The following is a 27,216-nucleotide window of genomic DNA, read 5'->3' on the forward strand; positions in this document are numbered from 1 at the left end:
TAGCCCCGCTTGGGTAATCACTACCGTAAGCTCGATTCATATTCGTGAAGACTGCTCGAAAATCGTTCGGCCTAGAGACCTACCGAATAGAGAGAATCAATTCTGTTAAAGTCTAGACCCTGATGGTTCCAAAACTTGAGGTAAGAGTCACAAAAACTTGAGGTAAGAGTCACTATGAATTATTATGTTTCTGGTTCACCTCCTTACCAAAGCCGCTCATTCGGCATACTTTCTACAGCGTATATTTGGGTTAAATTTATACTTTTATCGGTCAGCCAAGACAGTCAATGACCACCGTCCTTATCAAAAGAGAATCCTTTTATCTATTGACAATTTCAGTGCTTAGTGGGTATTTCATTACAAATTTGTTGTCCATTACTTCACGAGCGGAGCCATCCACGCGGTTTTGTTAAAAGAACATAATGCGTCTTTAATTCAGAATACCACAACAGTATTTGTCATTCCAATTATATCTTATTGTTTATTTGCACACAATTCGTTACATTCTTTAGATTTATTTCCACATGGTCAAATTATCTTCACATTCTTATGAAAAAGTCAGCATTTCGATTTATACTACAGTTATAAATTTGTCATGGTACTTTGTTGTGATCACATGATTGGGCTTTTTTCTCTACGTTTGGGCTAGAGTAGTTTCAACAAAGAGCTCCGGCTTGTTTTCCTTTCTTATCCAGTAAAATTCAAGACTTAATGACGGTGGATAGCGTGTCACCACAAAATTTTTCGATGATTATTGTCTGCAGTCTTGTTTTATGGTAATTGAGCTTAATTCAGCTGTTAGAAGTTAGTGACCCGTTCGAGAGTGAACTTGTTGAACTAAACTTTTGCAAAGCATTCTTTAGCTGTACTGTTGCTTTAATCTTGATATAATTGATTAACGTACCACCAAAAATTTCGATGTCAATAACAATCTCGAGTGAGTTGGTTGATGAGTATTTCAGAGAGTGAGCACGTAGGCCGTGAATAAAAATTATGCTGCTGTTTTATGGGCGGTCATGTGATTGAGTTATGTGCATAAATTTTAAAAAGCAGCTGACCGACACACAAATCTATTTCTGCTTGAATAAGCGCTTCCGTAATCTCAATTCATATACGTGAAGACTGCTCGAAAGTCGTTCGGCCTAGAGACCGACCGAATGCAGAGAAACAATTTTGTTAATGCCTAGACCTTGATGGTTTTCCATTCGTCAAAAACAAATCATATCCAAAAACTTGAGGTAGGAGTCACTCAAATTTCTTCATCTTCTTTACATCGTTTACGCAAACTCGGAGAAAGTAGATCATTTGCTGACGTGATTTGCCCCTCGACAACATTGTCAAAACAACTACTTTAGGGCATTTCAGATTAGACTCAAGAACTTGGAAAGGCATTAGCGCATAATAACATCATACACTTTGTAGTATAGCTTAAAAGCTGACTCCAGCGCACCGGATACGCTTACATAAATAATGTTTCTGGTTCAACTACTTACCAAAGCCGCTCATTCAGTATACTTTCTACAGCGTGTATTTGGGTTAAATTTTTCTTATCAAAAGAGAATCCTTGTGTTTATTGACAATTGTCCATTGTTGTCCATTGCTTCACGTGCAAAGCGATCCACGCGGTTAAGAAGGACATAATGCGTCTTCGGTTCAGAATACCATAACAGTATTTGTCATTCCAGCTGTATATTATTGTTTATTTGTACACCAGTCGTTACATTCTGTAGATTTATTTCCACATTGTCAAATTATCTTCGCATTCTTGTGAAAAAAGTCAGTATTTCGATTTATACTATAATTATAAATTTGTCACGTTTGTTGCGGTCACTTTATTGAGGAGGTTGGGGAGGGGGGGGGGGTTTACGTGTGGGCTAGCATAGACTGCTGAATTTCACTAAGGAGCTCCGCCTTGTTTTCCTTTTTATCCAGTAAAATTCAAGACCTAATTACAATGGATAGCGTTTCACCACCGAATTGTTCAGTGATTATCTTCTGCAGTCTTGTATGGTAATTGAGCTAAATTCAGCTGTTAGGAGCTACTCACCCGTTTAAGAGTACATTTGTTGAACTAAACTTTTGAAAAGTAGTCTGACCTGAGCTGTTGTTTAATGTTGGTATAAATGATTAACGAGCCACCAAAAACTTCAATGTCATTACCAATCTTGAGTGAGTCGGTTGATGCGTATTTCAGAGAGTGAGTGCATGTGCCAGGTGTAAAAATTATGCTGCTTTTTTATCGGTGGTCATGTGATTGAGTCTTGTGCATAAATTGAGGCCTAGAGACCTACCGAATACAGAGAAACAATTCTGGTAATGTTTAGGCCTTCATGATTTTCCATTCGTCAAAAACAGTCCAAATCCAAAAACTTGAGGTAACAGTCATTTTATTTCCATCATTTACGCAAACTTGGAGATCGTGTTGGTATGATCTCCGCTACGGCAACATTGTTAAAACAACTACTTTTGAGCATTTCAGATTAGACACAAGAACTTTTGGTATTAGCGTATAATAGCATCATACGCTCTGTAGTATAGCTTAAAATCTAACTCCAGCGCACCGGGCGAGCTTAAAAAAACTATTGTTTCTGGTTCACCTCCCAACGCCGCTCATTCAGTATGCTTTCCACATAATGCGTCTTTAGTTCAGAACACCATAACAGTATTTGTCATTCCAGCTGTATATTATGGTTTATTGGTACAACAGTCGTTACATTCTGTAGATTTATTTCCACATGGTCAAATTATCGTCACAGTTCTTTGGAAGAGTTAATATTTTCTATTTATGCTACAGAACAAATAGATCGATCGAGAGTGGGTTCTCTTTTTTAAGGTAGACCGTCGACGGAGGCCTTCGGTTTGTTTTTTCTTCTGAATCAAATACCAAACTTGATTGATACAGATTTGCAGTTCACCACGCAATCATCCGCGAGACTTTGCCAATGAATATTGTCTAGAGGCTTGTTTTGTAAAGGGTGTAAGTTTTTAAAGAAACCGTGGTGCTTCGTAGGTGAGGGATGTAACAAGTTGATTTGGTTTTATTAACTAAGTTGATGATATGAATTGACTACCGTAAATATCTTCTAAGCTTTTGTTTGGAGCGTTAGTCCTTCGTCAGAGCGGATAGAGGAATTGTGGGTTGTGTGTTTTACATGTACAAATTAGAGGTACGCTATGTGTGGGAAAATGGTAAACCTCGAGGAGAGATTCACGCTCGCAACGTCAGCTTAGAAACTCTCAGGCAAATTTGCATAATCTACTCAGTTGATAACACCAAATTATGTTGTTATATGGAATTGAGCCTAATTCAGCCCCTTGAAACAACTCAGCTGTTGGAATGGACTCAAATTTTCCGATGGGGTGGTGATGTGATATGATTTATTTGCCTCGTGTAAATCAGCCTGTGATTGTTTCAAAATATTGATTAGGAAATGTTTCACGTGGTATAATTTTTGTGTATTGTGATGTGTGTTGTGGGTTTGTTTGTGTACTTTATATTCATATAGATCATATATTGATATTTTTGGATTGTTTTATACAGGCCCCCCTTTTAGACAAGTTTCATGCCGAACTGGGCCTGCCTGTTTAAATATTGTAAATTAGTGAAGAAACGCATGCCACTCCGAAATTTGATCCTATATCTATGACACAAATGTTGCAAGTGTTGGGTGTATCTATTGAACTGCTAATTTACTTTCAGTGATAATGAGCAGCAAGAGGAAAAAGGGAGAGGAGGATGGGCGTAGCGAAGATAATTTGTGGAAAGAACAAACATGGAAAAAATGGGGGCAGAATTTTACATTTCCTTATCCTGAATTTCGAACAACCGCTAATAGCGATCAACAAAAAAATAAGTCTGAAACAGTGAACTTGAACGAGGACACGAGTGGGGGGGAAATAAGAAATTCCCCTGTTTCAAGAAAGTGAGTATCCATCAATTTAAGCAGTTTATAATCACCTCTGCATTGAGATCCTCAAAGATTATTAACCATCTCGGTCACAGTGAACTTGAAATTGTTGTAAACATCTTCATCGTCACTGCCACTGTCTCTGTCATTGCTGCTTTTGTTGTTGTTTGCACTTTCATTCGCATTTTTCCATGATTTCTGTGTAATTGTAATTGTAAGTTCATTGTAAATGGGCAGAAAAACTTTCCTAGTAGACTATTATCAAGATCAGTTTGTTACTCTGTCATGTCTGACACAATCCTTTCCTGTTTGACTGCTCTAGCTTTAGTTTCTTCACAAAGGATATAAAAGGAAAGTGGCATTACCGTCCTTGTAAACCAAAGTGTAAGGACAATCATCCTGAAGCAGAGTGGAATGGAAGCAATATTGCCAAGGTAAAAATAGGCAGACCTGTGCATACCTTCATCAAAGTACTTTCCGTTTATAATAATTATTATGGAATGTTTATGATTGTATGTAGATATATGTGTATAAATATAAAACATATATATATTTAACAAATAGATTCCAAGTGACACAGTAGACATCAGTGACACACTCGGCTGCGCCTCGTGTGCCCCTTTTTTATTCTTACCACATTTTGACGTCATCTGTGATCTTTTACTGAACAGACGCACGGCTACGTGGAATCTATTTATTTTATATAATAAAGAATTAAAAAAGTTTTAATGATGACGTCATCTATACGTCTGTCCTCCAATAGATCATAAGTGAGAACCAATCAGAATGCGTGCAAAACTGAGCTTATTATATAAATATACATATGTGTGTGTGTGTGTGTGTGCGTTTGTTTGTGTGTGTAGGTATATGAGAGAAAAATATATACTTCGAAAGGCACAAATATTATACACTTTGGTAGCAAACGTTTCGCCGGTTATGGCTTCATCAGTACAAAGTTATGCAAACTATAAATTTATACAATAGGCTGCTAAGGATCGTTAAAGCATGACACCTCAAGTTGACAAATCGTAGCAGCCCATTGTATAAATCGGTCGTCCGATTCAAAACGTGGGATAACAGACAGAATTGGACTCCTCGAAAATTACCTCTTTTAGATATCTATATCTATATCTACATAAATCTATCCCAGCTATCTATCTATCTATCTATCTATCTATCTATCTATATATGTAGATAGATAGATGGATAGATATATATATATATATAGATAGATAGATGAAAGATATATATGTATATATATATAGATAGAAAGATGAAGGATATATATATATATATATATATATATATATATATATATATATGGATAGATAAATCTAGATATAAATATAGATATACAAAAGAGAGTTTTTGAAGAGTCCGATTCTGTCTGTTAATGTACGTTTCGAATCGGAGGGTCGTGAAGCGTCAATCACTGGTATGATTACTGACCGAATAGAGCGACACGAATTCCTGTTACCAATTAGTTTTATCCATTATAATTTCCCAGAAAAACAAAATGTATCCTTGAAATAAAAGGCTTGTAACTCCAATCTTTCATAGAGCACTGTAACACATTTCAGGCTTATATATAAGCTGAAAAGTCCTAGACACAGCTTTCTTTATTTAGGGGGAAACCAGCTCGAGATTACATGCCATTGCAATGGTTCCTATAAGAAATTATACGAAAGATGCATTTGTTTTAGAGTAACCAATGTGATTAATAATGGTAATTGAACTGAGTGGAGTGCAAATTTGGGCTGAAATCACAAGTATGATTTCAGACAAAAATTGCACGACACGAGGTTCAATTACCACTTTACTACATCCATTTTGAAATCGCCCAAATACAGGACTTGGTCAGTTCAAATATTTTATTGATGCAGTACTGAGCCAGTTTGAAGTTAAAGTCATCCATTTTTGGGGGGGAAAAGTAAGTGTTTTAGAAAAAAAGGTTGCAAAATTTGCCATATGATACTCTTTGTCTTTCATTTTCCTGAAATTTGATTGGTTACTCTAAACAAGCCTCGAAATCTGATTGGTTGTTTTGTTTTTAGTGTAGCCTTCTCATTGGCTGAAAAAAAAAATGCGATTTGAAGCAAAAAATGGTGCGATTCATGAATAAATCGCATCAATTAGACCCAATCAGATTACAGGGACCACCAGTGATTTCAAAATGGGTGTAATTAGGGCTGAAATCATGCGCTTGTTTTGTAATCACAAGTATGATTTCAGACCAAAATTGCACGACACGAGGTTCAATTACCACTTTATTACATCCATTTTGAAATCACCCAAATACAGGACGTGGTTAGTTTAAATATTTTATTGATGCAGTACTGAGCCGGTTTGAAGTTAAATTCATCCATTTTTTGGGGGGAAAAATAAGAGTTTTGGAAACAAAAGTTGCAAAATTTGCCACATGATACTCTTTGTCTTTCATTTTCTTGCAATTTGATTGGTTACTTTAAACAAGCCTTGATATCTGATTGGATTTTTTTTTCCTTATTGTCTGGGAAAAAGATGCGATTTAAAGCAAAAAATGGTGCAATTCGTAAATAAATCGCACCAATTAGAGCCAATCAGATTTCAGGGACCACCAGTGATTTCAAAATGGGTGTAATAAACTGTGGTAACTGTCCGATTACAGTTGAACGGTCGCAGCTGCACAAAATTATTATAGTAAAATAAGAATGTTGTAAATATCTTATAATATAAGAGGTCCTATCCCTGACCAAGTGCTCACGCACACGTGTGGGTAGATGCTGAGAGTTTTCGCCGGTTTAAGCATAGCCGGTTTTACAACCCGCACATGAAAAATTGTAAACCACACATATACGGAGCCCACGAGGAATGGGATCTTTCACGCCAAACATATTACCTATTTTAAAAGATGAAAAAACCAACTTAATATCAACGTTATAACAATAACGCTTAGCAAAGTGGCGAACCTTTTTTTGCGAGACCGCAGAAAAAGGGCCAATGTAAGGTAATTTGAAATAAAAGGTGGGCGTTGTGTATTTTATTTCAAATAAACTTTCACACCTTATACAATTTATATTCCACTTTGTACTTTGTATAAATCAGAACTGAAGATGACAGAAAAACTGCCGAAACATGCTTTTAAAAAATGTCGTATATTATCGTAAGTTTGCATAAATGACCTTTTAATATGTGAGCTCTTCATCCTATGCTTAGTCGATAGTGTAGCCTAAATGCTGAAGAGGGTGGTTAAACATATTTGGCCTAAAGAACATTACCTTAACTAATTGACCTATGTTTATGTGTTAGGGCGTCAGCGAATCGGATGGATCTTCAAGTGATTATGATACTACATGTACTACAGGTATAATGTGCAGCATTTTTTAAAACATACAGTTAATTCAGAACCTCTTTCATACACAACTCCATTCCAATTTTGCACTTCCCATTTCCCTATGCTTTTTTCTCTTATCTAAATGCAGAAGCTCATTTTTGGTACCTTAACTGCTAAAATTATTCCACTCACAGCCAACCATCGACCATTGGATCCCTTGGAAGATGAGGTATTGTTATATTTGCATATTTTTTCGTTGATTGCGTAAAGCGATGGAATAATGAAAAAAAGCGAATGCGCATAACGCACATTTTATTCCTTCTACTGCCATAAAAAATAGAAATTCTTGGTAATTCAGCTAAGTGCTAAACGACGTCATCAGTTGCATGGGAGCTCGTAATAAGAACCCGGCTTTTGAATATATCTTAATTGAAAAGGTAGCTGAACTCTTTCAATAGTGGTTTTCCTTCTATTTTGACAAAATACTCTCTATTCTTAGCTGGGCTTTGTTCAAGTCCATTACCTTCCTTTGGTGTAGAACTGGGGTGGTCAGGAGGCCGAATACTCTCTGCTCGAGGGTAGCATATTTAATTCACTTTGTGTTGACACCGAGTGACAAGATTTGACAAGATCGAAGCCCAATTCGAAAGAGTAGAATTATCTTGCGATCTAGAAACAAGCTCTTCATTTAGTTGCACCCGCTTCTGTTAAATCCTGCGTCGCAAATTGTCCTTTACGGACGGTGAAGATTATTCTTGAGATAAATACGACTTCTGCACAGGTTGCTCACGCAATCTCTTGATTCTAAGTCCTTCATTATCGCTTGGATTGCGCCTCTTCATCTTCTTGAATTTGAAACTCTTTTCATGAAATTGTCTTTAACCCTTTAACTCCCAGATCAAATTTGTAATTCTTCTTACTGTCAACCATACAATTCTTACAATATTAGTTCAGAGAATTTAGTATTGGATCAACTAATTATCCCAAATTGATATTTGTCTTGATTCCCATCACTTATCTGGTTGATATTGTATCGACATTGTAGGGAAAAATTCTGTCTTGGTCACTCATGGGAGCTAAAGGGTTAAAGAGGCCAGAATCGGAAGACGGATAACCTATGATACATACGAAAATTCAAGTAAAAAAACACAACGATGATCCGCTCTCCTACTAAAATTTTCCGCGACTCTGCAAGTTGATAGTATGAAAAATTTGCAAATGATGGTAGGATATGTAAAGTAAGGAAAAGAGGAATTGGAATACTGGAATACAGCAAAAGAAAGGCAGAATTTGTGTAGTTGGTGCCTGCATAAGTTATCTAAGTGAGCTCGAGTAGTCTATATTTCTAGGAAAAACATAGTCTAAAAATAAACCGTTCTGTGAATATGCCTTGACATAGGCTCAGTATGGGAGTTGAACGCTCCAAGTAATGGGCACCTGTAGATGATTGTTTTTGTCTAAACTAATAATACTTTTCTTTACCCTATACACAGTTGCTCGGTGCAGGGTCGCTCATGGATTATTTGACCGACAAAGGTTGGCTTTCCTTTTCATCAAGCTCTTTCAATGGAATATACAATTACTTGGCTAAAACTCAGTAAAGGCTGTTTTACAATTACCATTGTCAAATGGCCCGGAAATGTCGAAACATGGAGCATTAGTACTTTTGTTGGGGGAAGGGAGGGTGTATCAGTTCACGCTACTTTAATTCCGAAACATTCAAGGGTAGTGAAGTAATAACGATTATTCCATAAGCACACGTCAGATATGCATGAGTTGAATACAAGCAATCTGATATTCTACAAGTGCGAACGGAATAATCGTTTTATCAAATCTTCTAATTTTTGAAAATGCTATGTGAGCCCACTACGACAAGTATTTGGTAGACGATAAATTATCGCCTTTAATTAGGCTTTTTTATGGCTGTGATGCACAAAAGCTTGCTTAATTTGTTGATTAAGATATTGTGAAACCAAATTTAGGCGGCCCTATTAGAAGGGATACCCAATATCACTCCAGGTGGACGATAAATAATTCGCGTTTGCTTTGTTTGCAAGACTCTGAGCTATTTTGATAAATAATGATGAAAAACAATAGAGTGTCATGGGAATTTGGAAATACAATAGTTATTGGCCTGAACAAAGAATACCTGTTTCACTGATGATTTATTTATCTCCTCCTCTTTTCAGACGGGTGGGTCTGTATAAGTCTGTACAATGGTTTTTTATTCCATAGAATAGCAATGTGAAACAAAAGGTTTCAAAAGAATTTGGAAAGGTTTGACAATTGTTAACCTTATCAAGGGATAGTCGTATCTTTAGGGATATGAACATTCCCTTTAACTTTTAGCTCAGGATAAAAATAATGATTCCCTTTTCCCTGATTTACGTAGTTGTGATCTACAGTCTACAAAAAGGAGTAGCGCTAATGTTTGAAATGAGAATTAAAGAATAAAAGAGTCATTTACCAAGAATTTTAAAAGCACACATAACCAGGGTTTTGCCATCTTTTCATCAGGCAGACCTACATAATTTTCCTTTTACTCGGTTTTTCTGTGAGTCACATGACTGTGATTTTCTGCATAAAGCAACAACTAATAGATGTTCACTGTAACAAACGGAAAAAACAAAATTCATCTACAAGAACATGGCAGCGTTATTGAAAAGGATACCCCCATATCTAGGGATTTAGGTATCTTCTTCTTCCTTTCACAATGCTGGGTTAGCTGAACTCTACATTTGATGGAAATAGGAAACGTCTATTTTTCAAGATCACCACGATGGGCAACCCCATCTTATGTAAGTTGTCTATTTTCAGTTTCATCAGAACCTCCACTGGAAATCAAGGCAATTGTGCCTCAAGAGGGAAACGTTGAGGTAGTAATTAAAATTATGGTATAAAAGAGAATTTAACTTCCTTAAACACTTACTTAGCGCCAGTTTTTTAAAAAGCATTGTCGCTATATTTTTTATCACACAGATTGCGATAGCACTTTGAAATATTGTTTATTCGGTAGATGAGCAAATTTTTCATGATGCTTTATCGTGTTTCATTGCTTTTTTACACTCTCTAGGGTGGTTATACGTTTTATTTGGAGCTTAAAGAACATTGTGTTGATGGATTCAAAGTACAGTTTGGCGAGACCGATCCGTTAGACGTCAAAAGAATTGATGAATTGACTTATAGGGGAAAGGTTCCTGGTAAGTTGATTAAGAATGCTAAGGCATGCTGAAGTCTTTTGTAGCTGTCCATGAGATTTCCTTAATAGCATCAACTGAAAACGTGTAACTTAAAATAACGCTACGCAATACTCTGCAACAGAAATGCTTCGTTATAGTATTCATTTCTTGAAGATGTATGCTTAAATGAGTTTTGGTAATGAATTTCTTTGATTTTATGTGTTTGAAAAAAAGAAACCCTTCTTGGCCAAAATAACCCCTATTACCATTATAGAAGAACTGCAAACGATAATAAAGATGCTTAGTGGTTGTATGTTTATAACTATTTCTGTTTATTAAATACACACTTTTTTCTTCTGCAGCATCGTCCAAGGCACGTCTAGTGGAAGTAAAAATTGTAAAACCGTATCTAACTGTCAGAAATACAGTATCATTTACATACATTGACGAAGATTTAGAAAAAACCCCCGATCTTGTCGAACAATTGCATTTAATGGATGAAGCTGAAATGCAGGATTTGTTGCTAGCAACTGCAAAACAATTTTGCGAGATGAGCTTCAAATCAAAAGAGGAGAAGACAAGATATGGTGATTCTGGTAAGTTTACCTTCAACTAAAGTCTATAAATCTTTTATTTTTCTCAAACTTCGAATTGTGTTGTTATCAACAAAAAAAGAACGCAAAATACATCGTAAACATTATGGGTTGTTTCCACATGTGTTGACTTTGTCACTCTCAACACAATGACTAGCCATGTCATTTTTATCACTGTAAGTGTAAGCATCATCATTCTTTATACCTCGGTTGCAAATTTTCTTCAGAATACCATTTGGCTCTAGGCTTTAGACCCACAACAAATACATTTTCTTTTATGAAGTCTACTCGGCCGTGTGTTGTTCCAGAAATTTAAAGTACTTTTGAGTCATATTATTATCAGGGAACCTGATTAATGATTGGACGAAGGCAATAAGGATCAAGTGAATTATCAGAGTTCTTTATTTTTTCTTACGTTGCTGGTTAGGCCTTAGGCGAGGCGAGGCTTTTTTACGATCTTACTGGGCTGAGAAACGCGAGGATGTAATTAGTCTGACTGCCTATCTTGGCAAACATTTGAAGCAATTAATCTCTAATATACCTTTCTGCATTACTGTACGGTGTGTAAGTGTTTAAGAAATCTTCTCGGATATTAGCGAAGGTCGCAGCCCGCCCAGTGTAGCCCTATAATTATACGAAATAGTAGTAACCCATCAAGCCGAAAAAATTTGGACGTACGACCCTACGACCCACCGTAAGAGATGCTATTTTTAGCATGCGCGGCCAACTGCATTGCGGGCACTATCTCAACCATTACGTAATGGAAGAGCGAAGGAGAAGGTAATGCGCAGGTGTGATTGCGTGCGTAAATAGGATACCCCATTTGTGTGCGCCAGGAGACACCACCAGATGACAATGAACTGCGGAGAATGCCGAGTTTTAGTTCCGAGCTTTAGCGCAGCGTACCGCGGGCACTCGGTTAGACATTATACGAGGGTTTCACGTGGGCTAGTAGATGAGAAGCCACGTAAACAAATAATTTACAACCCGCGTTTTGAGCGGGAAATCAAAATGGTACGGTTGTAGTTCAACAGTAATTGTCAGTATTTTGCAATTTTTAACCAACTCGAAAAGCAACAATACCGACAGAGCTAAAGCTTTGTCAACCGGAGGAAATTGCTATAATTCAAGCTCGTGGAGAAAGAGTTTTGAGTGAAAATGGGCTGGAAAGAAAGAGACACAGCGACCAACGAAAGCAAGGAGTAAAAGGCGTAAAACGGTTCGAGAAAAACGCGCAAGAAAGTTAGAAAGGACGCTAAAAAGGCTGAATACGGCGAGAGTAACGCGAAAGAGAATTAGAAAAGGCATATTAAAGAAGAGAATTTCTGGCGAAGAGCAGTTTGAGGAAGAAATGCTAAGAGCTCCAGAAAACAGACCGAAAAGAGGTCATTATCAAAGAGAAGCAAACCACAAAGGATCCGAGAAAGAAGAGGGGGTAAATCGTGTCTTATCTGGGTTTTCTCTTACGCTAAGGCCCAGCAAATTGCAAACCATTTTTCCCAATCTTCGTTTGATATTACCTCCAGTTTATAATTCAAATCACGTTTTGGTAAATCAATGACTTTTGCATTCATCACTTTAAAACCCTCGCGCCGGTTCATCGCTCGAATGACATTTCAAAGTGTTCGTACTCTTAAACTTATTTCTTGTCCTCTCTTTTGGAAAGTTTAATACAGTCGTGGTGTTAACGAAAAATATGTTATCTTACGGGTTATGTTTTGCCTTGAAAGTTTTCAAATGATAGCGAACAGCGTGAGCAAGTTTCTGTCATTCTCTTTTCAGTTAGCTATCGCAGGGTATACATTACTTAATTAAAAAAATCGCGCTTTGTTTTACCCTAACAATGAGGTAATAGCCGTTCCCAAAATTTGAAATATAATGAGATTGAGTCAGCGATGTTTATGTTTACATTAAGTCTGACGCAGTAATTTGATTTTGACAATTAATATTGTCATGAGAGAACCCGTCAAACATCTGAGAACTAAATTTCCGAGCGCAAATGTATAGTGCAAACAAACTCACGGGTAGAATGGTGTTAATCCTACTGCGGAAGGAGTGAATTTCATTGTTTGGTAATGCTACTTTTCAGCGCTATGTTTTCACGCTCTCTGCTCGATTTGTTCGAACTTCAAGAAATGGTTTGTCTCGCAAAACATGGAGCCGCTTTCTCTTCGCTCAACATCTCGAGGCGTAACTAATACTTGAGTTATGATGAACATGCTTGCCATACGATAATTTTTTCCTAATGCTGGAAACTGAAGATTCAATCTTTGAAATTAACGGTTATCACATTTTGCAAGAAGCATCCGAGCTTTGATTGTGTAATTAAACGGGGTCCTGGCAATTTGAGCACACAAGCACGCTGGTAAGCATCCTGGATATTTTTTGTTAGATTCAATGAGGTACAATCTGCGAATTTCATAAGTGATTATGAACGATAAATTCGTATCGGGACCATAATTTAGGGAAGTTCGTAACCTGCCAGCAAATAGTTAAATTTTATGTTTTAATTCAAGCGTGAGAAGAAAAAACAGAAGTGTTTGCAGAGTTATTTTTCCAGATTGAATTCAGGTGAGATACTAAATCTTTAATTCTATTGCCCTGGGTTTTTTCACAAAGCCTCTTTTATATCGCTGTGCCAGCTAATGATTAAAATCTCAGTGAATAGATATTTTAGTGGCTTTTTTAAATTTTATATGTGAGTTTTTGGTATTAATATTTTAAAATTTATAAATGGAATTCCCTTTTCATCCTTGTAAAGAGATATTACACATTTCTTTAACCAAAATCAGAATCACGAAGTTAGCTTAGTAGCAATGAGTTTGAAACTTCATTCTGCATAAGAACACTGCGAGCTCCGCTTTTAGGCTTTAGGCTTTATATATTATTTTTTACTGTCTTTTTGGTACATATGATTACCATATGTGTCTTAACCCGTTAACTCCCAAGATTTCATTTGTAATTCTTCCTTACTGTCTGCCAAACAATTTATGTGATGTTAGTTTGGAGAATTTGGAATTGGATCAACCAATAATCCCCTAACTGATATTTTTCTTTATTCTCATTACTTGTCTGCTTGATATCATATTGATAGTGTAAGGAGAAATTCTGTCTAGGTCACTACTGGGACTTAAAAGGTTGAAATGGGGAATTTTATTATATTGTAATGATCAAAATATTCTTATGCTTTCAAATGTAACCAAAAAATGTGATGAGAATCTGATGTTATGAAACACTTACAATGGAAAAACCAGTTGCTGGTAGCTTATGTATTAAATGTTTCAATTTTTTTGGGAAATGCTCTTCTTTGAAAGTGGGGATACAGAAGTCTTCAAAGCTGACAGAAATAAGCTGTTTCCTATCAATGAAAAGCAAATTGACAATTATACTTAAATGCTGGACATGCTTCACTCATACATGTCCATTGTGTGTACCTACCATTGTGGTGGTGTCTTAAATAGATTTTTTGGTGTGGCTGTTGTTCTTTGTTGATCTTTGTGCCAAAGAAGCTACTAAAGGCATTGAACTTCAATTTTTATTCAATTATTTAGTTTTAATTTAAATATTTAAATATTTTTATTCAATTATTCAATTTTACAGGTGAAAGAGTAGAGGACCATATAATGATGTTTTACTAGGCACTTGCACTTACCGCAATCATATATTAAAACTTATGAAAAAAAAAATCACATAAAAAACTGATTACATGATGTCTTTTGATAACTGTTTACATTTTATATGCTCCTCACAATAGTTAAGATTGTTAGGAAAGCAAAAAAACAAATGAACAGGAGACAGTGAAATGAGGGAAACTGTCAACCATGCAATTCTTATAATGTTGGTTCAAAGAGTTTAGTACTGGATGAACTAATTATCCCAAACTGATAGTTTTCTTTTTTCTCATCACTTGTCTGGATGATATTGTACTGATATTGTAAGGAGAAATTCTGTCTTGGTCACTCATGGGAGTGAAAGGGCTAAGAAGGGAAACTTGAAATCAGTGTGCTAGCTAATTTCCTTTTATGCCCTTCATGTTTTTGATCAAATAGAATTTCATCAGTTGAGGGGTTTGCTTGTAAAATTGCCAGTGTGAACTTGATTCTTCTTAGATGTCAGGTGGTAAATGATAGATACTAAGATTAGATGTCCATAGGAAAAAGTACACATTATCTAAAAAATCACACTAAAGTGGTGGGATGATAGATTGATGATATTTATAATGAGAGAAGCAGGAAAATAATATTCAGCTTCTTCGTATTCACCAGTAAGTTAATTAGATTTTGGATTCTACATTAAAACTGGGTGAGATTAAATTTATTCATATCATACTTCATTATTATTTTGCTCGCATGGGAAGGTAATTGCTATTATGGCTTCACAGATGTTTTTATTGCCATTGCAGTTACCTTCCATAACAAACTTTAACACAGAATGTTCAAGAACTTTCTTCCTTTCTCTTCAATACCACTTGCTATTTCTGGAGCACAATTAAAGGAAGTAGCTTAAAAAAAATTATAACTTTTGATTCAGGTAATTATTTGAATATGAGAGTAACATTTGATGTCTGCAAATGTAACAGGGTGATCAAGCTGAAGATAGCCTCAAAAATAAGTGAACTTCACTGTGACTAATTTGGAAACTTGAGCACTTGGTAAATACACCTTGGCTTGCAATTCTGATGGTTACAGTTTGCTGAGGTAATTGGAATGTCAATACCCATGCAGGAGCCTTCCACATGACCTGTACAGTGATATGCTATGAGATAACATGAGAAAAATGCATTTCTGTCTGTAGAAATATTGTAAGTACAGTTGTAACCACCTAGGGAAAAAATTAATATTTCCTGTAAGCATGAATGTTTGAAAGAAGTTATGTTAGTAATCGACCCTTTCTTTGCTGGGATGCATAGAGTCTGATGATTGTAATGTTAATCTTTTAGCTTTCAAACTTTCAACTTTGTATTGATTGTAACTGTTTACCATATCTGTTTCTCTGTACCTTAAGCCCTCAAAGTTGAAGCAGGTGAGTCAATAACCTGACTTCTTTTGTTTGGAATTGTGTGATTATAGAATTTTGCTGTGCAAGTTACCACATTGTAACATGTAGTATTAATATTTAGATTGCATTAAATACTCTCGCTCAAGCTTTCAGTAATGCATGGTGTTTCTTACCAATGCTCGATCATACCCAAACTAAACATTGATATGAGGAATTGGTCACAAGATATGTGAGTTTTAAAGGGTGGGAATCTGAAAAAAGCAAGAATCCTCCTTTAATTAGGACTAAAGTTAAGTTGGGGGCCTTCTATTTTAATTCATGTTTTTACATTGACTTGCCTTCTCCCCTGTAATGTTTAGGGCTCATAGATGAAGAGGACACTTTTTGTATTTTGACACATGAAAGTTAAATTAATTGGTATCCACATAATGCACAAAGCAAGAATATAAATGCCTTTTTTTTTTTTGCCTGGCCTTTTTAACTTTTTGTCCTTCTCTATATCGTTATTCAAATAACATGGTCACTAAACACTGGTCCCTAAATCTCCTTGAAGAAACTCTTCTACAGCCACTGTTAAAGAGTTTTATAATAGTGTAGTAGATGTTAGGACTGAATGGGAACTAGTTGTGCATGCCCGTTTCATTAAATTGGGAGCAACATGTCAGGCAGCAGAGTAAATTCCACTATAAGAGGTCTTACTTGCGCGCTAATTATTTTGAAATATTCATTGAGTCGCCTTGCACCATTTCACGTAATGATTCCAGATACCAATTTCTTGGAAACAAAATATCTCAGCAGTTGGTCTTCCTTTATTTTCTTCGCAAAGATTTCATAATTTTCTAGTTTTATTCAGGGTTTGCTGGTTGTTCTAGTAGTTTGGTGAAGTCTATCTTAAAGCCAAGTGCTGGTTAAAATTGCTAAGGTGGTCATGTTCAGGTGATAGATCGCCGATGCACGTTTTAACTCCTTTAGCGGGTTCAGGGTGTTTAAGGATGAAATTAGGAACGTGATAAGGACGTTTTATACCCAATAGCCAATATTTATTTGTGTTTTTCTTTAAATTATGATTGTTTGCCAGTGTTTGCGAGTATCATGTGTGATTTCTCTTTGTGTTTAGGAAGTGGCAAGAACCACTCACTTACCTTACTCCGCATGATTGTAGACACTGCTGCAATGATAAATGCCATCCCATTTTTTGAAATTCTGTTCCGTACTCATGCTGGATGCACTCTGATTAAGAGTTTTAAAGATTCTCGGCCCCCTCTTGAAGAGATTGCGAGGTTGAATGGACATACCGAGCTTGCTTTGATGTTGGAGGAAAAACATTTGATGTAGGTAGCTTTGTTCATTTGCTTTGTGTTTAATTTCTAGTCAAGACGTTTCTCAGTTTTTTGCCTCCACAGGTTTCGAGACGATGAAAATGATAGTGATGACGAAGTAGACTGGAAAGCAATTTCCGAAAAAATTGGGGAATATCAAGCAAAACGCGGTTGGTTTACAAATCTACCCTTCTATGAAAAATAATGATTATTATTTAGTAAGCACACTAACATGTTACCAATTGTGGAGCTTAAAGGAAAATTGCATAGTTCTCTACTCTGACAGTAGATGACCTTTTATTTGTTTCGTAAATGGAAAGGCACTTGAAGCTATGAAAGAAGATCGAAGGTCTTATCGGATATAGATTCCCACGAAAGAAACTGGTTTGATTATCTTTATAAATATTGTATTGTTTTGTACCCGTGAAAGCGAATTGGACTATATGTCAAATGCATTTGGCCATTGTGCCATGACCACAGGAATTTTAAAAATTGAGGACGATTTATCTAAGCTTTACTTATCGTAATGAAGGCGTAAGATAGGAATCTCTACTTAAGTTTTTCTTCATCTTGACCAACATGTGTCTTATACTCGAAATGGAGTAGAATTGTTTGTCTCACGATGTAGTCGCTTCCGACTTGGGCGATGCAGAACGTATGTAGAGGAAGGGACTGCACCTCATGTATACATTACAAATGTATTTACCAAGACACATGGTACTTACCGCGACCCCTTTTTCATGAAATGTGAAACTGTTACCCAGATATCTTACTCCAGGCCTTGACCTGTCGAACTCCCCCTGTCTACTAAATAAAAGAACCCTTCCTGCCAAAAGTAGGACAAGTCTATGTTGATTATTTGTAGAGAAGATCTCACCGTAGCACTCATTGTGTTCTCGATTTTTCTCTATCCTCATGCAGACGAGTCCGTCGAGAAATGGAGCCTGCAAAGCACAGATTCATCCCAAAGTGTAAATGGGTATCTCGCAGATAGAGAAAATTCTTCATCACTCTCCTCTTTACAAGTCTGTGTTGGCGAAACATACAATGAAGGTAACCTTGAAGAGGAACAAGGACCTCAAGTTTTACAGGGTTGGGAGGAATTAGAAATATGTCTCGGCAAGCTGAGAAAAACACTATGAAAACTGAATTACTTTGAATTTAAATAGGGGAAAGTTGTGAATATTTTCAGGGCTGATAAACGTGCATTGTGGTTATGGTATGGGGAGAATGTCCAAAACCTACTAAGGCTTAGCCGAATATTACGTGAAGAATTTTAAGCCGAGGATCTTAATGGTGAGGCGATTCGTAGTAAGCTTGCACAGATTTTAGCATTTTCATTGGTTACAACCAAATCAAGTCAACCCAATAAGTGTAGAAAATTACAAATGAGTGTAGGCTTTTTTAAATTTATGATATAAATTATGCAATACGATGCATGATTTCTAGTGTAATTTGGAATAATTAATCATGTACCTTAAGCTTGATTATCGATAAATATATCAATAATTAATTGTCCGAATTGTGCAGTGAATAAATCGAAAACAGCTTCATACAAATAACTGGTAATATGAAATAATTGAAAGCGAACGTTCAAGGATTTTTTTTATTGTTAAGGTGAATGGGAAGGGAGTCATAAAGGCATTGAAGTTGTGCGTTACTGGTCGCTGATAATCTACTGATAGTAACTTTTCTTGAGCTCCTTCAACTTTTGCTGTCGCTTCATCTGTCGCAGAGACCGAAATGGGCGGAGAGGGGACTCAGAATTTTTTCTTTCTTTCTTTTTGATCACTTGAAGGAATTGGTGTAAATGCCATAATGAGCTATTTTTTATGGGTTAATGACTAATGAAAAATGTGAAAAATCACTCAAATACACTCGTAACTGGCCCCACAATTTACTTTAGTATCAAATTTTGATCTTATTGCTTCAAGATTTGGACGGATACCCAAAGACAACGAAGATTACATTTGAAAGAAAAAATTTCGTCAAAATAGTAAGTGTATCTTGAATTTTGAATTTTCCAAGTTAATTGAATTATGAGCTAAGTATTCAAGACGCCTTGGGCCATTGCATGTAATTTTTTTCTTCGACTTGTGTACAGAAGCCTTGAAATGGTTTTTCAAGTTGCAGGAACTACCTACCTTTCTGTAACTTAACTCGCCTGGAGCGTCGAGATCGCTCAGTCTCTTCAAGCTCAGGCGCATTCATTAGGATATATACTGTGGTGGACTTAATTAAGTTTATTAACGATAAGTATGGAACTGCTTAAGGGAGTCGCTCTTTGTTAAGAACATTACTCGCTGTTTGATAAAGTAGTTGAGTTCGTGGGATTGTAGTGTTTTTCTGTTGGTTAGATTTTACCGTAACAGAAATTGGGGGCCTGTCCGGGAGCGAGTTTTGTCGTGGAGTTTATTGTAGATTAATTTTTGAGGATAATTTACTATTTGTAAGAGTATTCATAGAGTATGGCAAATGTCACAGTTTAATCCAGAGATATTTATGTCAAAGCCCGACGAAGATACGTTACGTTACGATTTAAAGAAAGATGAGCTTATTTTATTAGCGGAACACTTAGAGCTAGATGTTAGGAAAGCGACGAGAAACCATCAAATACAGCATATCGTAGTGAAACACTTAGTAAATGTTAAGGCTTTCAAAGAATAAATGTTGAAAACAATGTCAGAAACACACGGGGCATACGACGTGGAGATGAAGAAGCTGTAATTCGAGTTAGAACTGAAAAGCTAGAAATGCAAGAAAGGCTCGAAAGAGAAGAAAGAGAAAGACAAGAAAAGTTAGAGAGAGAAGAAAAGAAAAGACAAGAAAGGATGGAAGAAAAGGAACAACAAGAAAGGCTGGGGAGAGAGGAAAAGGAAAGACAAGAAAGGATGCAAGGAAAGGAACGACAAGAAAGGTTGGAGAAAGAGAGACTGGCATTGCAGCATGAACTAGAAATGAAAAAGTTAGAGGTACATATGAAAATAGGGTTAGACACTAGCAGTTAAAAGTCTAGTAAGAAATTTGATGTCGCTAAGTATATCAAGTTAGTACCTTCAGAATTAGTCACACTTATGTAGAATTTGCTAGAAGTAAGGAACAGTTATTTGATCGTTGGTGCCATTTACAGAGGGAGGAGACAAATCATGATAAGTTATGACAGCTAGATTCAATAGAGGAATTTAAGAGGTGCATTCACAGTGATGTCGGAACGTTCATTGATGAACAAAAAGCAGAAGCGTTGGAGAACGCTGCACGATTAGCGGATAAGTTTTCGTTGAACCACATGGTGAATTTCGTGGAAAAACCCTGTCAGTTTCACACGATTGGTAGAGTTTCACCTCCCTCGGCACTTCGATGGATTGGAAACCAGAGAAGTCGGCAGAATGACGGAGGACATCCAATACAGTATCCTGTTAACAACCATGCAAATCGTTTCAGCTCGTCATTATCAAAACAGCACAAGTTTGATCCAAGTAATCTCACCAAGCCACGAAAAAGTTACTATTGCAGAAAAGAGGGTCACCTAATTTCTAGCTGCCTGGAGAAGTGTAAAGTAGCGCAGAAAATAAAATAGCGTGGAGCCTAAGCCTAATGGTTTTATTGCTAAGCCATTGCCTTTACCTGCTGTAAGTGAAGATACACCTTCCAGAGTTCCAAGAAAGAAGACTCAGGAAAGTCCTACGAGTGAAGTCAGTGGCCCTTCCAAATCTGTCATGGATACTTTTCGGCCCTTCATCCACGACGGTTCAGTGTCATTGTCAAGTGATATGTCCGATTACATACAAATCAAGCTTTTGAGAGACTCTGGAGCCTCGCAGCCTTCACTGTTGAGTGACACTTTGGCGTTTTCTGAGAAGTCGTCCTTTGCTGCAAATATTCTTATCGGATGAGTCAGTTCCGAGTATACCCCAGTGGCCAATTCATTCAGTTTACCTAATACCAGATCTTGTGTCTGGGCTTGTGAAAGTTGGAGTACAACCTATGTCACCATCTGAGGGAGTACACCTTATCCTCGGAAATGACCCTGCACCCCCTCAGCTCTTTGCAGAACAACACGAAGACCCGGAAGTTTCATCTATATTTTCAAGAAGTGTTAGTGAAAGCGAAGTCTCGCAGAAACCCCACCCGCTACTTTACGAAGAATGGAGTGCTAATGAGAAAGTGGAGACCACCTAGTGTTCCCGCTGAAGACGAGTGGGCTGTCAAGTACCAGGTTTTTGTCCCAAAGAACTACAGACAAGAAATTTTAAGCAAAGCGCATGAGACCCGCTTGGCTGGCCACCTGGGTGTCAAAAAAACCTACCGGAAGATCTTAGACCATTTCTACTGGCCCTATCTAAGAGAAGATTTAGTGGAATACTGCAAGTCGTGTCACGCCATTCAGATGGTTAGGAAACTGAATCAGGTCATTTAAAAAGCACCGTTACAGCCACTGTAAGCTGTTGAAGGGCCATTCAGCAGAATCATTGTTGATTGTGCAGGGCCACTACCTAAGACGAGGTCTGGAAACCAGCACTTGCTGACCATCATGTGTGCATCCACCAGATTTCCTAAAGCCGAACCCTTGAGAACCCACTGGTTGGTCTCTCAAGTTCTGTCCAGTCTGATAAAGGTTCCAATTTTATGTCTGGCATAATCCAGCTAGTCATGCACGAGCCTGAAATCACACAATATAGGTCATCCGCGTATCACCCTCAAAGTTAAGAGGCTCTCGAAAGATGGCACCAAACACTAAAGAACATGATGAGGGTCTACTGTTTCGAAACAGAGAAAGATTGGGACGAGGGTATCCATCTACTACTGTTTACTGCACGCGAGTCAGTACAAGAGTCTCTGGGATTCAATCCATTCGAGCCCGTGTTTGGGCACACTGTGAGAGGACCTCTTAAACTGCTTAAAGAGAATTTATCATTTAGCAGTACTGAGTCTATTAATCTTTAACAGTATGTTTTAGATTTTCGCACTAAGCTAAGAATACTCAGAATTCTATGAAAGAGAAGTATGGTGTAGATGCTGTAGAACGTGACTTTAAGTCAGGTCAAAAGGTTCATGCATTGTTGTCAGTGCCTGGTAATACACCTAGTTCTAGATTTTTTGGTCCTTATGTCATTGGGAAGAAGTTAAATGACCTTAATTATATAATAGTCACTCCAAATAGGCAATAAGCAGACACAGTTATGTCATTTAAATATGTTAAAGCCTTACGTAGAGAGAAGTAGTAATTTAGTTAAAGAGCCTGCAAATTCGTAATGTAGCTGTTTCTGAGCACAAAGAGCTGAGTGGTGAACCTAGTAGGTTAGGTGGTCCCACTGACAAAAAAAAGACTCACAAATTCCAGTGTGCAGCGGAACTTGGATTCTAAGCTGTCTGCTACTTCAAGAGATACAGACCTGTTTCCTAATGTATCTTCCAGGACAGACCAGATTTACCATGATGTGGATGTCGGTGATGCTGCTCCTTTAAAACAACATAGATACAGGCTAAATCCAAGTAAGCAACAATATCTCAAAGAAGAGATAAAGTATATGCTAGATTTGAAAAGGCGTTTGAGGAATTGAAAGCCATGTTACGGAGTACCCCTGTATTAACAGTGCCCGATTCAGCTCCCCGTTCAAGTTGGCTGTTGATGCAAGCGATGTCGCCGCTGGTGCTTTGTTATTACTAGAGGATGATGAAGGTGTGGAACATCCAGTCGTGGTCTGGTCGGTCTCGCTCATGAATGTTGGGTCGTGACTGAGATGTTGACATGCCATGACAGCCTGGTGCACCTTGATGTCGCACTTCATAGTGCGGACATTGATGCTTCCCATCTTGATGTTGGGCACGTTGCCCTTGAAGCTGTTCTTGCGAGCCCTGGCTGCATGCATATCTCCAACTACTTTTGGTGGCTTCCACTACCCTTGTTTTGCCGATGTTGAGCTTAGGAGGGGCGTTTAACCCCAGGCGCTGCCAGTGAGACGACCCGGCGTTAGCCATATCTTGCCCGCTATTGATGGTGGTTGCGTGCTGTCCTCGTTGTTGTTCGGGGAGTACCGCTTGGAGGTGTCGGTGTCTTTTAGTTCCCTGAGAGTCCTACCTTCAATTTGCATTGTAGTTCACTGATCTCACTCACGATGGCCTCTTTATTGTTCGGATTCGGCTGCAATATATATATATATATATATATATATATATATATATAGATATTATTTGAAGTAGAGTGTTTAATCGAGAACTAAAATACTCGTAATACGACCAGTATATTCGGGAATATATCCATATGAATTTGACTTTCTCACGGATCATGCAAACAAAAGGTGTGAACTTGAGTTCAAATGTAATCGCGAGTACGTTCTTATGCCACCCGTATTCCAAAATCGTCAGGTTAATTGCCCTTTCGTTTAGTGTTGTTAGTATTTCCTATGTTATTTACAATCTTGTAATTAGTTTTTTATCCTTAATGTATTTTGTTCTTAACACTTTATTTGTAAACTACTGGCAATGACGTGTAAGTAAATAAGTTCGATCGAGTCGTCAAGAAGTTAGCCTTTTTTTAAATTTATTGCTGGTGCGTTGATTATACTTCATTTACAGAGCGAGAGAAAAGAATTACAGAGGCTTCCGGATCATCGTAACGTTTACAACTCACGCAGCCAGATAGTTGACGTTTGTTCCCTAAACAATTCACATATTGCAGACAATCCTTTATGCTATGAAGAAAAAGATTCACTGGAAATAGACGAGAGGTTGCCGTGCGTTTGCATAAATGATTCATCGACCGAGTCAAGTCCCACAGGCGACTCCAGCCCTTTATACAAGGGAAGAGAGAAACCACATTTCTTTCGGATGTGTTGCATAGTAACTCTCCTCCTCTCAGTGTTCACTATTATTACATTTGCAATTGCATTTGGATGGAAAGGTAAGTATGAAAAAAAATTGCAACAAGCATCGCGACATTTTCTTATAAAGGGGAGCTACGCGTTTTGTTGAAATAGCCGCGGCATTCTGTAATAATCGTCGGTCAGTACACAATTAGTAACAGACGCAAAGTGCACTATGTTTCTCGAATCTTACAGCACAGCATCGTTGCACAAAATAGGTGGCTGAGGTTTCCCCTTTGAAAATAATGATTTTCTTAGCTTCGGTTCTAGTTTCTTACGATGGAGGGGTTAACCCACTACAGGAGCCATAATCCTTCAAAAGCCTCAAAACTCTAGTTACCATTCCAGAAACTTTACCACTTTCCGATTCAGAAAAATTAGTTGTCATTAAGGGCTTAAATTTTGTTCCCGTTTCCAAACGACGACGAATTTTCAGTTATGCAGGACGTTGAAAAATTTATTCGCCTCGTTCAGTTTAAAGCCTTATTTCACGACAAAGAGGATGATTGTAACACCTCGAACAAAGATACTTTCGAAACACTTCAGATTCGAAAGGGTGAAGGGACTACCCCAGAGGGCCAGTTGACATCTATAGATTTTTTTCAATTAAAAATGTCGCCATGATATCAACAAACTTAAATTCAATCGTAACACCAAATTTTCCAACCTTTCTTCGGAAGAGTGTTCGGTATTAAAAAGTTGAAAAAAAACGCAAAGACATAGTTATTAAGGCGGCCGACGAAGGCGGCGCAGTTGTTGTTTGACCGGCCCGACCTCTACCAAAAGGAAGCTTTGTGGAAACTTTCTGACACCTCCTTTTATGCAAAAGTTGACATTGAAAAAAATTTTTTTCCTTTTCCATGCTTTACAGCTGACAATAAGCTACAATGCTAATCAAAAGGCAACCTTCAGGTCATGGATTGCGAAGTCATCGGGGATGAACATATGAGCACATAAAAATATCAAACATTGCAAAAATCGCTCATAGCCTTTTGGGTGGAGATCTGCAATGGGAGGAAGAGGGTTTACTGGTTTAAAGGCAACAAGAGTTTCAAGGAAAATGCTGAAGAGACAGAAGTCCGTGCTGATAAATCCCATTCCTAGAAAATAGTTTATTCTTACTTTGAAGAAGCGCCTCTATTTAAAACAGGTGTTTTCTTGACCACATCAGTCAAAGATAATTCTTATTGTTAGAATACACTAGTCCCTGTATCACTAGCTCTTTATCTGACATTAAAAAAATACTGAAACGTATTTTTTTAACTTGCAGACGTAAGGTTTCAGGCCAACTCTTTATGCCATCCGGATCAGATTACAATCAAAGATCCAATAACTGGTTCGATTGAGTGCAAAGATTGCAACCTGTGCCTAGAGTGTCCACCCGGCGAGGGTCTCTCAGTTAATTGCGGAGACGTAATCCCTCCTTCAACACCTGTGCAGTGCAAGCTATGTGTGCTGGGAGAGACATATTCTGCTTCCCGCAAGGCAGGAGCAACTGGAGAGAACTGTAGAAATTGCGGTGAGTACCGGGAAACGACGAAAGCCTGTACGGTAACTTCCAAGGCTGTGTGTGGAAGTTGTAAGTCTGGTGCGTATGCCGAAGGCATGCTGGGACTGTGCAAGCCCTGCTCTCCGTGCTGTAACGATGGTAAAGATATCATTATACCTGAGTGTAAAGTTCCAGGTGTACCAACAAGCATGCAGTGCAGCTGCCTACGATCTAACAAGTACAGCGCATTGGTGATATCAAGTACTAGCACGACGCTGTCAACCCTTCAACCAGATCAGTCCACGACCCAATGGCAGCCATCGTCTTCCAAAACGAGCACCGAAGTAAGCTCTCCTGAAAGTGAGCCAGCCGTCAACTTGACTAGAGAAGCTTCACCAAATGTGGGCATCATAGCTGGTTCTATTATAGGTGGCCTTGTCATTACGATCCTCGTCATCGAGCACCGCATAGTTATGCGTGAACGCCGGAAGGCCTTGTCGCTGAGGACTGGTGTAGTTACAGTTGAAGACGGAGCTGGTCGGGAGCAAAATTGCGAACAAGGAAATGGTCGAGAAGTCAATCGGGAACTAGTTTTTCTTCCAAACGAAGATCTGTATAAAGGGAGCCTACCTCCACTTCCCACTCCAGAGGTAGCTGGTGATAAGAGTCCGGCAAAAATAGGAGTGCAAGAGACCGCGTCTCCTCTAGCAGGCCACAATAGTTCAGGTAAAAGAATGACTTTTTAAGAAGATAAATATTATGTTTGTTTCTCTTTTAAGAAAAAATCGCAAATAATCTTTATGCCTCAATACTAGTTGCACTCCTAATCTCTATACCTAATCACACAATGGTACAGATCGTCAGAAAGGAAAAATCCGGCATAAGCTAAAGCCTTCCAATTTTTTCCAAAGCAAATTTAAAATTTCGCCTTACTATAAATTCCTGGGGGAAGTTTGAGTGAAAGGTAAAATCTTGAAGTGTGAGGATTCCTACCCACAAACTTGTCTTATTGTTCCATCTTAAGTTTAAGTTGAAATCATTTCAAAAACAAATAAAACCTCAAATTTTTAAAACATAATTTCAAACCGATTCGCAAACTGATATATCTTGTCATATTTCTGTAGTTTTAGATTCTAAACTTGACGGGCTTGTGAGGAAGCAGTATGCTGAATCGTTAACGTGAGAGCACACAGCACTCCAATGTTGTAACCAGGAAGACCACCGTCACGATGTTCAAAGACACCGGTGAGGAGGTCAATACGGTTTGACGACAGTCACCAGCTCCTTTAAATGCAATTTTCCTAAATTTTTTGTCAGCAGTTTTCTGAGTTAGTGACATAGAAATTGGGACATTTTAACTGCTTAAGTTGTTTTGAATTGTTTTAAATGGTCTACGTGACCCGTTTCACTATCGTCTTAACCTTCTTGGTCTCGTAATTGAGATCTACCGCGCTTCGGTAAGATTATCAGAATATTTACAGAATCTGTCAGCGATCTCAATTGGATCCGTCAATGTTCTGACTTCAGATTCTTTTACGCTTGTTAATAAACTCA

At 37.7% G+C, this 27,216-nt stretch overlaps 1 protein-coding gene across 1 annotated transcript; it reads left to right on the top strand.

Moving 5' to 3' along the window:
- Positions 1–27,216, top strand: LOC131779178 (uncharacterized). The gene is made up of 16 exons (XM_066161074.1): positions 1–140; positions 3,701–3,923; positions 4,231–4,342; positions 7,197–7,251; positions 7,416–7,450; positions 8,715–8,757; positions 10,039–10,097; positions 10,295–10,421; positions 10,763–10,996; positions 17,109–17,322; positions 17,395–17,480; positions 18,232–18,363; positions 19,245–19,306; positions 23,887–24,211; positions 25,444–26,388; positions 26,787–27,216. The coding sequence occupies exons 2-16, from the start codon at positions 3,706–3,708 to the stop codon at positions 26,843–26,845; spliced, it is 2,706 nt and encodes a 901-aa protein (XP_066017171.1). The 5' UTR covers positions 1–140; positions 3,701–3,705; the 3' UTR covers positions 26,846–27,216.

This window comes from Pocillopora verrucosa, chromosome 14 (genome assembly GCF_036669915.1).
Source record: "Pocillopora verrucosa isolate sample1 chromosome 14, ASM3666991v2, whole genome shotgun sequence".
Lineage (NCBI taxonomy): Eukaryota > Metazoa > Cnidaria > Anthozoa > Scleractinia > Pocilloporidae > Pocillopora > Pocillopora verrucosa.